General features: G+C 43.3%; 1 protein-coding gene across 1 annotated transcript in view; it reads right to left on the reverse strand.

Annotated features, from left to right (window-relative positions):
* The window catches only part of ches1 (checkpoint suppressor 1), a 58450-nt gene that overhangs the window by 11928 nt on the left and 29994 nt on the right, over positions 1-16528 (reverse strand). Inside the window, 1 exon segment of the mRNA XM_069158627.1 lies at positions 4155-4306. Within this exon segment, the coding sequence (XP_069014728.1) occupies positions 4155-4306 (152 nt within the window).

Consider the following 16528-nt stretch of genomic DNA (forward strand, 5'->3'; position numbering starts at 1 on the left):
CAGGTATAGATAATGGATGGATGGTGCAGTATATACCTGGGACAATCTCAAAGTTCCCTATTTCAACTGGAACACATGAGCTACATCAGCAGATGGAGTTTCATTATTAAAAAAAAGTTTAAAAAAAACGTGTGCATGCTGACAGGCACGTCTCCATAACAACTATGACCGTCTGCTCACAGCGTCCCTACTGGGCAAAGTTATTACATAGATTAAGACTTCATCTTTTGAACTACAATTTTCCCCTTAAAGTTATCAAGCGGCTTCAAATTCAAAAATAAACTCCTTCCACATGTTTTACACACATTCGAAAGTACTAAAATCCCACTGTAAGTATTATATGAACTCTTAAAAACTTAAGACAAACGTATTATTGCTGCATTGCAACATGAAATGGAAATCTGCTCATGCAGCAAACAGGTGGCAGCGCATTAACAACACATTGTGTACACTGTACATGCTGTGTGTGTTTTATGCTGCTGGTCAGTTCCTGAAGCACAAAATACATTCTTAGATTGATTTTCCACAAGGCCACTACTTTCCATTAATTTAAGGGGGATATAAAAAAGAAAATACTTAAAAAAAAATCCTGGTTATTTAATTATTGTTAATGTTTAAAAAAGGACTTTGCAGGTTTTTGTAAAAGAACATTTTTTTAAAAGCTCTCATCATCAAGGAAAAAAAACACAAAACAGTGCAGGTCATGAAAAGGTTCGTATGAATCTGGTCAGTTCTCGCATGAAAAAGTATGTTGCTTAGCAGCTCGCTCTAAAGTGTTTGTGTTTGTTGTTGAAGTGGATTTAAAGGAAACTAATCGCTGCCCACAACTACAAACACAGACTTTCAACCACAAACGCTTCATCCTAAAAGCTTTTTTATTTCATTTTTGTTTCTAATCTTTGCACATCTCTCAAACTGGGATCAATCAAAACAATCAATGAATCGCCGGACTCAAATTGATTGGTAGTAATGAGGAGTGATTAGCAACTGTTATGATACCGGATTAATCGTCCTATTTTTTTCACGTAACTCCAATGTTTTCTGGTTGCAGCTTTTCACCTGATTTACGTCAACAGTAAAAAAAAAAAAAAAAACAAGGCATTGAAAGACATCAGCTGAAGATCAATAAAGTGAATAACTGCTTCTTCACATACTATAAAGACACAAACGCACACAGCCGGTTCTCCAGCTGCTGCATCACTGAGGGACCTCCTGCTTCCCTCCAACCAAGAAACACACTCACTTACCCTCTCGTTTGTCACTATGCAAATGACCCCCCCCTCCCCCCCCCACACACACTCCGGCCCTATCCCCCCCTCCCCCCCATGTTCCGAATTCAGCCTCCAATTTGTTCCACTTCCCCATACCTCATTGTTCAAAATGACACTTTTACATTTTATGGTGAACCAATTATTCTGTCTTACACAGTCCGCTGGCTCTGCGAGCCAACCTGCCCGGATCAACTGGGGAGCGGGGTGGAGGGCTGCTGCTGCTGCTGCTGCTGCTGCTGGTGGTGGTGGTGGTGGAGTATTCGGAAAAAGAGAGAGAGAGAGAGAAGGAGTGGAAGAAAGAAAAAAAAAAAAAAAAAAGACGACTAATTGTACATCTCTCTGACATATCCACAGGGATGGGCAGAAGAGCTGGAAACCGAAACACTGGCGAAGGGAGAGGACGGAGGGAGGTGGAGGAGGAGGAGGAGAGGTCAGGAGAGGAGAGGAAGAGGGAAACGTGGAGGAAACAACACAGGTGGATGCTGCTGTACAGATGTGTGTGTGTGAGTGTGTGTGTGTGTGTGTGTGTGCGCGTGTGTGCGCGTGAGTGTGAGTGTGTGAGGACTGGTGAGAATAAAGTGAATGTAGACAAAGGAGGATTTAATTGAATGATAAAGTGATGGAAAGAGAGAGAGTGAGAAGAGTGGAGAAAAGAGAGGGAATAAATCACAGCAGAGATAAATAAAGAAGATGGAGCACTGGGTGCCCCACTAGTTGTAATGTATGCCTGAGGATGAGCGGGAGGGTGTGTGGGATATTAAAAGAGGAGACAAGAGAGCGAGAGGAGGAGCGGAACAGAGGAGTGGTAGGAGCCGGAGGAAAACAGCAAAAAACAGGATGGGGGGCGGGGGGGGTGAACGAGAGAACATGTGGAGAGAGAGAGAGAGAGAGAGAGAGAGAGAGAGAGAGAGAGAGAGAGAGAGAGAGAGAGAGAGAGAGAGAAAAAAAAGGCAGCAACCCAGTGCTTTTTTACCTATGATGTGCCTGAGGGCGTGGGAGATACTGTAGGAGGAGGGCCACGAGTGTTGTTGCATGAAAACAGCGTGCAAAAAGATTTAAAGAAAGGAGGGGGCAGGTCAGCTATAACGCCTGCAGCGAGTGGGCGGAGAGGATGACAAATGGAGAGAGAGGAAGTGAAGTGTATGGGGTTTATGTTATATGTGGATATTGGCTATGAAGTCCCCATTTGATTGGCTTTATTTGATTCTCGAAGATCACTCGCATCAGATTCATCACAAGTAAACAAACAAAGGCTCCTTTGTTCGACAACTGTGAAATAAATTAAAAAAAAAGGGCAACCGAGAATATAAAACTGCCATTTGTAACATTTCATGCAAATGTACTCATATTTACTGAGTAAAAATGTAAAAATTGAGTTTGGAATAGATGCGTTCGTATCATCCAGCCGACAACCGCGATCAATCAGGAGTCGTTTCTCCTTTTACCCCGTTCCTAATGCCGTAACAACAGCAAACTCTCTTAACTGCACAACCTTGCATTAAAGCGCTTCTTTTAGCCTCCCATTTTCTGCTCTGCTCTCTTTCTGGGCAGAGTGCTTCAGTTCCATTCACAAAAAGAAGTGTTACCGAAGAGTGTAAGAGACGACACACTCTCACACCGTCATCGGAACTCTAACACGTGTAGCGGCGTCTGTGGTGGTACTGGGACACCCGGAAAAAAGAAATGTCATCGGAGCAGCTCAGACTGTGACAGAAATACAGACCGGATGAAGATGGATGTTAAAAATCGTCTCTCAAGCCGAGTTAGGAGTTTTGTGTTTTCTTTATGTTTGTGTGTCATTGGGTAAAATTTCTATAAACTTTCAGCATATTGTAATTGATGTTGTCTGAGAGAACTTGTGGACTTCTGCACCTCTTCTCTGCTCTGTATTCAGGCTGTACAATATCTAAAGACTTCAGGCCAATCACAGCTCATTTCAGAGAGAGGGACGTTCCTATTGGCTGCTCGACAAATGCAGATGCACGCGGACGTCCCTTCAGATATTAAGCTTGATTCAACAGTGGAAAATCCTAAAGAAATATTTGCTGTTCAAGCATTTGCAACAGCTTGGACACAGTGAACCGTGTACATTTCAACTCTCCTCCCTCCGAGGCACACGGAGGGCGGCCGGGGTGAAACACCAGCTGATGTCATGGTTAGGGGTGGCAGACCGGGACCGGGGGGGGGCAGCCACAGGGGCCCCGCACCGGCCTGCTTAGGTGGAGGTGTTTAGGGGGACACGGGGTCGTCTCTCTCACGGGCCGCCGCCGCCGCCGGTGCCTGCTGGCTGTCGGCCACTACAAGGGTCTGTGAGCATGGAGGCAGGCGACGTGTGGCGCAGGCTGCGGTGGATATCACACACTTTGAATGGAGGCCACTGGGGAGTGACGGGACGAAGGGTCGAGACCCCCGTCCGCCCGAAGGAAGGGAGTTAAGTCGAGAACCAGCCAACACGTGCACCGTGGAAAGAGAGCCGGTCGAGATACCCTCAGCAGTCCGGAGAGCGCTGTAGCTGCTCGCCGAAGGGCAGGCGGGCAGCAACCATTGTGTTGCATGCGAGTATGAAGTGCATGAATCTGTCTGTGTGAATTTCATTCATACCTGAGAGAAACGTCTGAGTGCGAGATCATTTCCAAAGATGAAGGTCACAAATTCTCTTAAAACTCACAACATAAGAAGAAATCTGTTCATATGTTTGGCTGTAAAATGCCTTAGAAGTGGGGAAACATGCCATAAGCATGTATTCATGTATATACTATACTATATGTATAATTAATGATTTATCAATTAATTATCGAAGCTCATTAGGTGACGAATCAATGATAAATATCTGATATTTCATATTTACTCCTGTCAGACGATAGATCAGAGAGTCTGTCTTACCTGTGGTGAAATGTCTGTGGCAGGGTGGGTGGGGAGGTGGAGGGGGTGGCCAGGCCGGGCGAGTACGGATGGTACGGCGTCTTCTTCAGTGCCTGGATCAGGTTGTGCCTGTACTCCGGGTCTATGGACCACAGGGAGCCTTTGCCTATGCTCTGAAAGACAGGAAGGAAGGAGGGGTTGTTATTAGAGGAGATATCACGGCCCCTCAAAGCACATCACAAACACAGCACACCGACCTGAGCCTCCAGCTCCGGGGCCAGAACTCGAGAGTCCAGACCTCCTGCTGGATTCACTCTGAGGTGCCAGTCATCACGTTAAAGCACCCTCGAGTTTAATATTGCGATTATACAACAAGTTACCATCTAAATTAAATGTATAATCACAATGTTGTCAAATTGTGGGGCAACTCGCTCTCAAAATATACAACTTTTTGTTGCGATTCCCGTTTCCATGGCAACGCACGGGGGTGTGGCTAACAACTGGAAAACAATCAGTCGCGTCAGTAGACTCTTGTGTAATACATGCAATGTTTACAACTCAAGGAAGTAGGCCGACCCTTAGCAACGACCCTAGCAACAGAGTCGAGATCGAGTCCGTTTTATCGCTTTCTAGAGATCGTTCCTCAAACTGAATAAATACAGAACATAGAAACACTAAACTGCTCAGCTCGCTCAATCTCGTTGGAATGAAGATATCCGCTGAAAAAAATATATCGATGAACCGATCAAGCCAGCTGCCGCTGGGATTTCAAGTGCGCAACTATCCGTGGTGTAACGGTACGGGTGCTCTGAACAACAAATAAGGACCAAAAGAGACCCGATTTCAGCAAATGGGTCACATTTAACAGGCTTATAACAAGTAAAAAACAACATTATAATGCATTTTATATGAAATTCAATTCCAACTATATGTTTCCATTGGGGAGGCGGAGTGATATTTCTAGTGATGAGCAGGGTGTGATGTCGTGAGGATTTGAACACGTTTCAAATGTACAGTTGACCAATCAGATCTCCGGGTCGGAACTACTTGTATCTTATTTACCAACAATTCTGCATTTGCATTGAAAAAACAAGACCTTGCGAGTCTACTGGCTGATAGATCACCCCCCCCCCCCCAAAAAAAAAACCAAACAACAACAACAAACAGACATCAGCCAGACAAACATTCCCATATTCCCGAGGAAGAGAGGAAGATACGGATCTGATGAATGAGAAATAAAACACCCTCAATGCCACCCTCGCTCAGTATTTTCCTCACCAAAAAAAAAAAAAAATCACAAAGCCTCGCTCTGATTAAGACACTGGGAAACTCTTTAACTTTTTTCACTCCAGAGGCGATGATGGTGTGTATTTTTAGATCAAAGCAGCTTCCCCCTCACCTAATGAAGCTGTCGGCTCCCAATCCGAGTGAAACCAGCCTATAGATTATAGAGAGAGGCCGCCATGAAAATACACTCCCCCGTCTCCGTCTCTCACAGCCTTCGCCGCGCTTTCATCTGCCGTGTCATCTGAAGGTGGCAAAAACCGGGAAGTTCGTGTACGGCGGCGACCGAAGACGGCAGGGAGAGGGAACATAAAGTAAATATAAAATTAAAGCCGTCCTGCCTCGTGTTCGGCTCACTTTGTAGTGCTCTGTGATATGTTACAGGTACAGGCTACGGGGCGGGGAGATGTCATGACTGTGGACTTCTGATTTCTGCAAAGTACGACAAGGAATCTATTAAGTGGGAAATGTCAGATATGGTGCAGCCGTGCAAGCGAACAGTAATTGGGGACAAATTCTAAAACCTGAGGCGCATTTTGTATCAAAGTGGATGAGAAATCTGCACCTTATTGCTTCCCCTGCAGTCGTGGGTCGATCAAAACCTCTCCCAAATTATACAAAATTTGAACTTATCTTTCAACATGCAGGTATCATGACGTACGATGAAGTATTTTTTCCGCAATTTTAATCATCTGGTGACCACTCACATTTATGTTGCAACCTTTAAGGTTTATTTATCAGACTTCTAAGTACCCGCACTAATATATCCAACAGTGACTGACATAAAAAAAAAAAAAAAAAGAAACCTGACATATAAATATATAAATTGAGATGAAATAATTAGACCTTGGCTAGGCACACCTTATCAAATCTAAGTTTGGCAACAGCTCCTTATAATAAAGCAGCAGCTTCTACTGTAGTGGCTCATGTATCTGCACTGTAGCCAGCTAAGTCTTAATCAACTGAGGAACCATATGGAGTGCTCTTTAATTTAAGTTAGAATATTTTTTTTGTAAAATCAAAAAAAAAGTTTGTTGGAGGTGAAAAGTTCTGTTGGTTTTCTATGGAACGCACATAATTTCATTCAATCCAACCAGTGGCCCACTGTGACATCACACATTGGGTTTTTGAACGGGTGTTTTGCAGCCTCAAGGCATTTCGGCATTCATCATCCTGTTGGTTTTTTTGGAGCCAGTAGTGGTTATGTTTGGAAGAGCTGGGGAGGAGGGAGCGGTGGATCTGACTGACAACTCGAGGGAACCTGACTGCACCCCAGGCATGTCAATCAAACCAGGTACCTCCCCGAACATACCTCTATTTGAGGCCTGGTGTCAAATTATTGATGGAATTATTTTCAGAAGGAGGGACTTTAACTAATGACACCATAATCACTTGTGAAAAAAAAATGACTGACTTTGTATTTCGTAAGAGAAGTTGATGCTTTTTAAATGTGAACCACTAAACTTCACTGAAACATGTCACATTTAGCATTGATCTGTTTTTACACGGCTGACAGCAAGTGCTCAGGTACAGTTTGGTCATGCCACTAATATTAGAGCAGGAGGTCACACTTTTACCGAGCAGATGTCTGAAAAACAGCAAATGATCAAGTGCATTAAAACCAAAGCTTGACCATCTGATGTGCTGCAGAACACGTCCTGCTGCAGGCTTCAAAATTCACCCTTCACATTTATGTCTGATTTGATTTCAACTCCTTGATATTTTTAAGATGGAAATGTTGGGGGCTGGCAACTCATGATGGAAGCCGTTTCAGAAGACTCACATCTCTTAAGTAAAAACATTTATTGAAGTTCGATATCGAGGAGAACAGAGATCAGTGATACACCGACGCATCTCTGAAGGCTGCTCTTCTTGCCAGGCCTATTGATGCACCTACAAGAATATTAAGTCACGTTAAGGCACCTCACTGATGTCGGAGTGCAGTTCAACTGTTTAGACTATTTGGCTCCTTCCTGTCTGGAGGCTCGGTCTCTCATATCTTTCACCCCTGCTTGTACAGTATGTGGCTGCTGCTAATGGTGTACGGCCAGCGGGAAAAAGCTGTGTCTACACAGAGAGACCATAAATAAAATTCCTTTACAATCTGTATGACAATAACAAAGTGTATCATTGCTAATGAGTGCTGACCGCGCAGCGCCTCCGTGGATTAATTGTGTCTCCCCGTCAGCCTCCTGATCCCAAGATGTCCAGTCGAAAACTGCTCTCTGACCCACTGCAGCTTCTGACCTTGTAAGAATTCAAGAAGCTAATAGGATGTGTGTGCACTGTTGATTTGTGTCGTCCTCCCCCCCTGTCCCACCCCCCCCGTCTGGATCTTTGCATTAGTATGTCAGTCATGTTGAACACAGGCCATATGTGCTGTGTTTTGCTCTGTGTGTGTGTGTGTGTGGGTGAGTGTGTGTGTGTGTGTGTGTGTGTGTGTGTATGGCGAGTTCCCTAGGGAGTGTGATATTACCCAGCATGGTCTGCTCCTGGGAGTGCTTCTATTACTGCCAGCAACGCCTCTCCTGGAGAGCATGATATTACACACACATACACTCGCTCCCACAGAGGTGACCCCCACTGGGCCAAATTTCCCCTTGCGCCTTCAGCCCGCCAGCGCTTGTGTGTGTATATATATATATCTATATGTGTGTGTGTGCAACTAGTCTGCCGGCCGATTAAATCAATGCTCTCTCCAGAATCTCTGTCTGCTGGATCCCCTGCCTCTGCCAACCAGCCAGCCAATCAAAATGTCCAATCTCTCTCTCTCTCCCCCTCCCCCCCTCCCCTCCTCCTCCGTTGATAGGCCAATCACAGGTTGCATCTCACAGGAAGGGTCTGTCACCTGGGCTATAGCGGTCGCCGTGGCAACAGGCATCATCCAAGCTTGGAAGCGAGAGGAGGTGAAATGGACTTTTCAATTCTCTGACAAATTCCACAAAGTTGAGAGAAAGGCAGCACATCTCAGAGCTGGAGAAAAAGTATGAGGTCAGAAATCAGTTTCCGAGGGGTTCGGGTTTGATATGATGTGACGCGGAGGGTAAAAATATGTCACATCCACAACAAAAAGGTGGGTCTCGAAGCATTGAAGCAGGTGACAGGGGATTGCCTTTTCGACATTCATCCCGAACTGTTTGTGATCTCTATTTGTTGTTATTTCCTCTCGTCATCTTTTGTTGTGTTTCTTCTACGTTCTGGAAAATCGTCACAAAACTGCGGCGTTAAAGAGCAGGATTACACAACAAATAATCCACAAGCCGAACGGTTAACTTCTACTTTAAGAAGCATCTTTTTTTTTTAAACGAGACGAGGCACTGCAATCGATTTTAAACGGAAAGTTTAAGCAGCATTTCTCTTAAAAGAGATGGATTTAGACTTGATTAAGAAACCGGCCGCGTTTGTATGTCTCTGTGGAATACCGAGAAATATATAGATATATATATAGAAAATACCTAAATATATGTATGCAGGTATTTTCATGATAAATTAAACATACAACTTGCCCGGGACACATCATAGTGTGAGTAAAAGACAAAAAGGGAAGACAGAGTAGACAAAGGCAGGGAGAGAGAGAGAGAGCCGGAGAGAGAGCGAGCGGGATGATTGTGTGTTGCTAACATCTGTTTCCTGTGTTATATAAGCTGTGGGGGCTGGTCTCCCTTGGAAATGGGAGATATTAAAAAGTCCTGCTGCCACTGACCCCGCGAGTAACACAACACTCCCGCTACTGCATTCCTGTTATCTTATCGCATCTACCTGTCACACATGTTCGACACATCAGGACGGACACTGGAATATATTTTAGACTAAATGCATGAAAAACACATCCTAACAGGACCAAACTCTTCACACTAATCTCACCACTCTGTGAATTTAACCAATTTTTACTCCTTCTTTTGGTTTATAAGAACAGTTTGACAATTTTAACGCAGAATATAAAAAAAACCCTCTCCCTGCTCTCTACAGGTTATATCTTGGTCATTTAATTATGTTTTTCTGGGGGTTATTTCTCAGCAATGTTGTAGATTTTACACTTTATAGTAAACAAACAACATGTTAATGGTGAGCTCCTGAGGTACTTTAAAATTTTCTCCACCTTTGAGCAAAGCTCGACTGGCTGCTTTGACCCATTTCCAGTCTTAATGCTAAGCTAAGCTGCTACATATTTAATGCACAGACATGAAAAAGGTATTAACTTATGGTAAGAAAGCAAAAAAAAAGAAAAAAAAAGTATATTTCCCTCAATGGGAATTGTTCCTTTCAGGCTGGGCGACATTATATATTTTTCTTACTGTCAACAAATCCGGTGGAAACAACAAAAACAACAATGAGTTCATGCAACTAATAAGTAATGAGTGCGTGTAAATCTTATTCCTCTGTGCAGCTGAGCTACAAACACATCCGTGAGTGATACGGTTGCCCAGGGTAGCATGTTTCCTCATGACAACAAACATGGACATTGCAGTGTATTTTTTGGGCCGTTGCACACAGACACACGCACGCACGCACGCACGCACGCACGCACGCACACACACACACACACACACACACACACACACACACACAAAAAGAAGCTGAAAAGCAGTTTTTCTTCCTGTTTGAGCACCGTTTGCTAAAAACTACTGTGTCCGTCTGTTTTTACAGAAGCAGTCTGTTTTTAAAGGTTAAGATTTTCACGAAGAGTTTCAGGCCTGAGTGCCAGAGACGGGGTAAAGAAGTCAGAAAGCATAAAGAAATTGTTTAATTTTGGTCTTTTTATAGAACTTTGTCACTAAAAAGTACCATATTTAACTGTTATAATGCAGCTGCGTTCCGTCATCTACGGAAAACTGCAGCTTTAAATAGTGTAATCGTGATTAAAAATGGCATCCACATTTTGAGGGTTAATACGGGAGGAGAAAGTACATTTTGTTTTCGACTCTGTAATGAAATGAGATAAAAAAAAGACGTACGATGCACAGAGAGCACGGAGCTGCCACTCCGCGTGGAGGCATCAGCGTAAGAGGCTTTGTTGTCTTCAACATTTTCCTGCGCAATATGACTTAACCTATACTACCAATCTAAAGTATTACGACTGCGTACAGTTGGATGATGGACGTCCGCAGTTGGAGTGAACGCTTCAACCCTGGCTGTGTTTAAGCCTGATTAACCCACTGTGATACAAGGATCCGTCATTACTTACTGTAAATACACAGATAAACAGGAGGATTAATAATACGGTATACGGCAGGAGCAGTGCAGCATGCAGCGGATACGTGTGCGGACACGAATCCATTCAGCACAGCAGAAAAGAAACAATTTGATGCTCGAAGCTTAAATACACACACTGAGAGAGATTTACAGCAGACGCTGCAAATGTTCCATAAGTGACAGTTTTAAAGAGGAAAGAGGCGAAAAAGGAGTGGAAAAGTACAAGAAGGGGAATATTTCTGCTTGATATGAGACCATTTCTGGACTATCTGAAAGCCAAATGAGAACAAAGAGCCAGCGGCAGGACAAAGAGGTCTAGTAAATGTAAATGTTGGTTGGACAACAGGTTCTTTTTATCAGGCCATAGAAAATCTGAGCGTGATAATATGTGGAAATGTCTTCTACAGGTGCTGTGAATCGACTTTTCCTCCACAAGTAACAAGGCTGTTCCCCATGTGGTTTTAATTTAGTGCAAAGTTCATGCTTCTCATGCAGTCGAAGTTTTCCCTTTTTTGCGTCGGTGATTGCGATCGCATATTTTCAAAGACGAGAACAGAGCAAACTTAACTTCAGACTGAAAATCAGATCAGTCCATTTTTACTGATTCACCAGGTGCACTTCGACACCTTCAACCGGCCACTTTCTTACGTCTTTATTAAAACACAGTCGTCAGTGCAAAATATACAAACACGGATTATATTTGAGACGCGAAGTGGCCCGAGCCCAATGTAAACAGCTCCCGAAGCGCCGATGATAAGCTGTCATTTAGTAATTCATTCCACTGAGGTCATTTGGGTTCTGGTTCCCCTTTGGCTCATCACGGTAGCATACATTTTTACACCTGTGAAACTTCTCCGAGAGCACCGGCCTTACGGGTGTTTAAATTGCTTCCCCCGAGGCGACGCTGAACAAATGGCGTGCGACGACAAGGCGCACGACTTCTGACTCGCAATCACAGAAACAAACACGTCGCAAACAGATAACAGAAACAGCCCGTCATACATTTTAACGGTGTTTTAAAGCAGCAACAATTGTTTTTGTTTGTTTGTTGATAGTGAAACATGCTCCGACATTTACATATTATATCAGCACATAAAGTTGATGTGGCTGATTGGCTTATGTTTTTCTCCTTTTAGCTGTTTTGGTTTCCACCGACTCCTGACTGAAATATCTGGCTATGTTCACTTGCCGGCTGCTGACTGTTCATTGGTTGTTGCTGGACAGGAAGCAGGAAGCTGCCGGCTGATTTGAGAGCAGGGGCGAAGAGAGCTCTGAGATTGAACCGATACAGTAAATATGAGAGTTCTGAAACCAAAACAAAGAGCTGAAAGATGCTAAAATACAGCGTAGTTCCAATCAGCTGGCAGGTCTCTATGTCTTTGTCTCCACGAGCGATCCCTTTCACAATAGAACAGAAAGCTTTTTGTCATCCGTGTATTTTTGGAAAATACAACGAAATTGGGACATCGGTTAAAAAAATAACCCGATTTTATGAATAAAAATAACTACACAAAATACAATAAAAAAATAAAGTATAAAGTAGGAATAGTGCATAAAGTCAGATTGCCCGAGAATATTGGACGTTGGAAATAATAATTTTGCCCATACAGTGAGATTGAGATTATTGCACAAGGAATAATACTATTGCACATCGAGTGTTATTGCAGCATGTAGAATGTAATTATTGCAAATCAAGTGAATCAAATTATATTCATTTCAGTTGATTAAGAGTGTGAGTGGCCTTGGGAAAGAAACCGTTCAAGAGTTAAGTCCTATTACACACAGTAAATTAAACAATTGTCATCGTTAAGAATACGAATTAAAGCAGCTTTAAATATCTTTGAAAACCTTGCCTACCGTATATGGAGAAGCTAGCTTCTTGAAGGAGCCCAAATGCTTCGTCACCGCGGCTGGTCTTCACTTTTTTTTTTATTGTTTTTATTTTTCATTACTCATAAATAGTCGTCTCACACATATATTCCTTGTTTTGATCACAGTTTTTGTCTCAAATAGATTCGGCTTTTTGCATGCATACTTAAAATGACCAGAGAAGCAAAATGAAAATCAATAATTTGTTTGTAATTTTAAGAAAACTACGATGCAATCATATCAGATATTTATCCTTTAGATTCTGACCGATACAACTGCAAACCGAATGTATTGGCCGATATTGGCATATGACAGATATGTCTGTGATATTGGCCTATCACAGATATATCTGTATCAATGTATATGTTGGCCAACGTGCACTGATATGAAAACTTTTTACTGAACATAATGCAGAAAAAGAAGCTCGGGTTAATTAGCTTTCTATTGCTCTTATTTTATTTTCAGTGTGGACAATAAACTGTAAAATATCCAACCTCCATTACATACATTACACATATAAGTGTCAAAAGTAGTTGATAACCACATTTGAGGGATGAACGCACAAAACATGGAAAGAATATCAGCCAATATATTGATATCAGAACATTTTTGCTCCTCTAATATTGGCATTGACCCCAAACATCCACTATCGTTTGGTCTCTGTTTTTTTTTTCTTGCAGTAGTTTTATGGCTTCAACAATCTGCTGATAAATGAAGACGAAATAAAAAGAAAACACCTGAAGCAGACAAATCTCTGCTCACACCAAACGCTGCAGTTCATAAAGCTCCGAGCGTTCAAACGTGGAAGAATCAAGGACGCCTCTCATCTGAACGGGGCACCGTTAAGTTCGGGGTGACACACTTAAGTGCAACGCCAAGAGACTTCATAGTGAGTCTTAGATTACAAAACTGCCTGTTCCTCTCTGCTGTGATTTCATAAGAGGCTTTGAGAGATATATCGCTGAGTGAGTGTGTGTGTGTGTGTGTGTGTGTGTGTGTGTGTGTGTGTGTGTGTGTGTGTGTGTGTGTGTGTGTTTGTGTGTGTGTGTGTGTGTTTGTGTTGTTACAACACTGATCTTCAGCACTGATCCACCAGTCTGAGGGCAACAACACTTGTCATTAAGGCATGTCATTCAGCACAGAGAAGAATCCTGTTTGTAAACAAAGCCATGGCAACCGTGGGACTCGCACGCTCTCTCTCTCTCACAAGTTTGCACTCCCACACGCACGCGCGCACGCACACACACGGAGCAGCAAGCTTATTCTAAACTAGTCCCCATCTTGTCATCTGCCTGGATATGACCCAGAAATACAGCCACTGGAACAAATAGGCCACTGTCATATTAATCTCCACCTCTGTAAATTGATGGAAATATAATTTGGTGCGTTCAGAGTAAGCCACGACTCCCCGCTTCCCCCATTTCTCTGCCTTCGTATCTCCGTCTTTCCCTAGCGACGATAACTTGACCTCCACTTCACCAAATCCCTCGTCTTTCTTCTTCTCCACGGCGAGCCAGCGAGTAAAACATAATGCAGCATAAAGAGAAATATATTACACATCGCCGTAATTGCAGGCTCGATTCAAAAAGACATAAACACGTAAAGGAAAAAAAAAAGCAAAGCAGGAAAAAAAAAAGAAAGAAAAAAAAAAGGTGCATTCACATGCAGATAGTCTTGGTGAAAAGCTTTGAATGGCAGAGTCTGACTAAAATTACAGAGATTCTGTAATTGCAGCTTCAGATAAAGCACAGCACTTGGCAGGTAGAGTAAGAGTCTGCAGAGATGTGCCCTCATTTCTACACCGACACAGCGCTCGCATGTGTGTGTGTGTGTGTGTGTGTGTGTGTGTGTGTGTGTGTGTGTGTGTGTGTGTGTGTGTGTGTGTGTGTGTGTGTGTGTGTGTGTCCTTTTAAGCATTCATGCGTGTTTGTGAGTGTGCATCTGTGTGTTTGTTTGTGTGTCGTCAGACATGCCCTGTGTGTGTTTGGGAGTGTGTGTGTGTGTGTGTGTGTGTGTGTGTGTGTGTGTGTGTGTGTGTGTGTGTTTGTGTGTGTGTGTGTGTTTGTGTGTGTGTGCGTGCGAGAGATGGGGGGGGGGGCAGAATAGGTTTGAAGGGTTAATTAGCATGCTGTCTTAAACAGTGTGCAGTGACAGGAAGACAAGACGAGCTGTCCTTGCCAAAATCACCTCTATGCATGCTGCACACACACACACACACACACACACACACACACACACACACACACACACACACACACAAGCACATATGTGCATATAACACAAGATGAGGACATATACTTTTTTCCCCCTTTCAACACCTCAGTGCCCATTTCAAGCTCTCACACTTGCAAGCACGCGCGCACACACACACACACACACACACACACACACACACACACACACACGCACACACACACACACGCACGCACACGCACACACACACGCACACACACACGCACGCACACACACACACACACACACACACACACACACACACACACACACACACACGCCTAAGTCAGTAAAGCCAAATCAGTTTTCCCGTTGCTACAGCAACAGCATACTTTTATGTCAACTGCAACCTTGTTACTATGGAGATATGTATACAAGAGAAACTCTGTGCCGTCGTAGTCAAGGGCCAGATGACAGCATAGCGTGAGGGTGTGCGGCGCACAGACACACACACGAATACACACACACACACACACACACACACACACACACACACACACACACACAGAGTTGAGATTCACACGCTGGTCAAGGAAAGCATAGCGAGCTCTCATATCCTCCTGTATAATCTCAATCAGCTAAACACGCAAAGCTCGCATTGATCCTCGCTGTCTGTCCCCCACCCCCAACACCCTCGGGCGAGATGGAATCTAAAGTCTGTTGGCATCCGTGTTATTAAATCCTCCAGTATTAATTTAGCACTAATTGAGTGAGGGATTCATTCCCCGTTTACCCTGAGTCTTTAATGGAGTGAAATCTGGATGGGAAAGCCAGTATAAAAGACTGTATCAAGACTTAAATCAAAAACGAAACGCTGCTCCCGCTGGGGAAGCACAGAACGTCAGAGTGAAAGAGAACTATGAAAGCCGAGATCATCAACTATTGATAAGGCCGAATCTGGTACAGCTGTAGACAAAATACAGAATATGTTTGACTTCAAGTTGGATATGCCTGCAAACCGCTGATAACTGTCTGGCTGTGAAAGAACTTATAACCGCACATGAACTCGGGAATAATGGGCCTGTATGCACCATACGGCTGCAGGGATATTCTACGACGGAGGTATACGATACACGACTGGTGAACGATTGGTGCTTCTGGAGGGAGTCAAAAGGGGGGGGGGGGGGCGCCATTAAACAATACGCCTAAAACTGCACACAGCGAGCGCTACAACGTGATAATAAATTGATATTAGAACTGATATGAGACAGACATGGGTTAGTTAGAACCAGGGCTTTAATGTAGTAACGGACAAATATTTAACTTGACTTTTTCAAAGATATTCTCAGTTCATGTGTATCTAGAAAACAAGTATATTTAGGTCACACCTCATATTGACCCGGATATCAGACATTTTCTTTCAGGAAATAAGGTTTTGAAACCTCGGAGAACGTCTCACATTCACGGACTAGATAATTATATGTTTTAAACATCAGATCATTTTTTTTTTGAACGATAGAGTACCAGTGTTCAGCGACAACAAAGTGGTTAATTCATGTATTGATCAACTATTTCGAGCAATAGTTTTTGAGTCATTTTTTGGTGCGAAAATGCTCCAATCTGTGATATATGAAAGAGAGTTTCACATATTATCGCACTTCATGTTTCACCTGTGCGAGAAAAGACTTGAAATAAGAAGCGAGTGATTAATGATGTCTGTGGGAAACGGTCCCAGCAGGACAAAAGGAAACGTGATTACTGCCCTCAAAAGCAAACTCTGGAAAAGTTGTGATTGTAATCGGGGTCTATGTTCGAAATGCGCTGCCCAAGAAAATGGCTTCAATTCGGAGGTTCCTCACCTCACCATTCCTCATGAG

Source organism: Embiotoca jacksoni, unplaced genomic scaffold, assembly GCF_022577435.1.
Source record: "Embiotoca jacksoni isolate LCO1_2020_lvr unplaced genomic scaffold, fEmbJac1.0.p SCAF_23, whole genome shotgun sequence".
Taxonomy (NCBI): Eukaryota; Metazoa; Chordata; class Actinopteri; family Embiotocidae; genus Embiotoca; species Embiotoca jacksoni.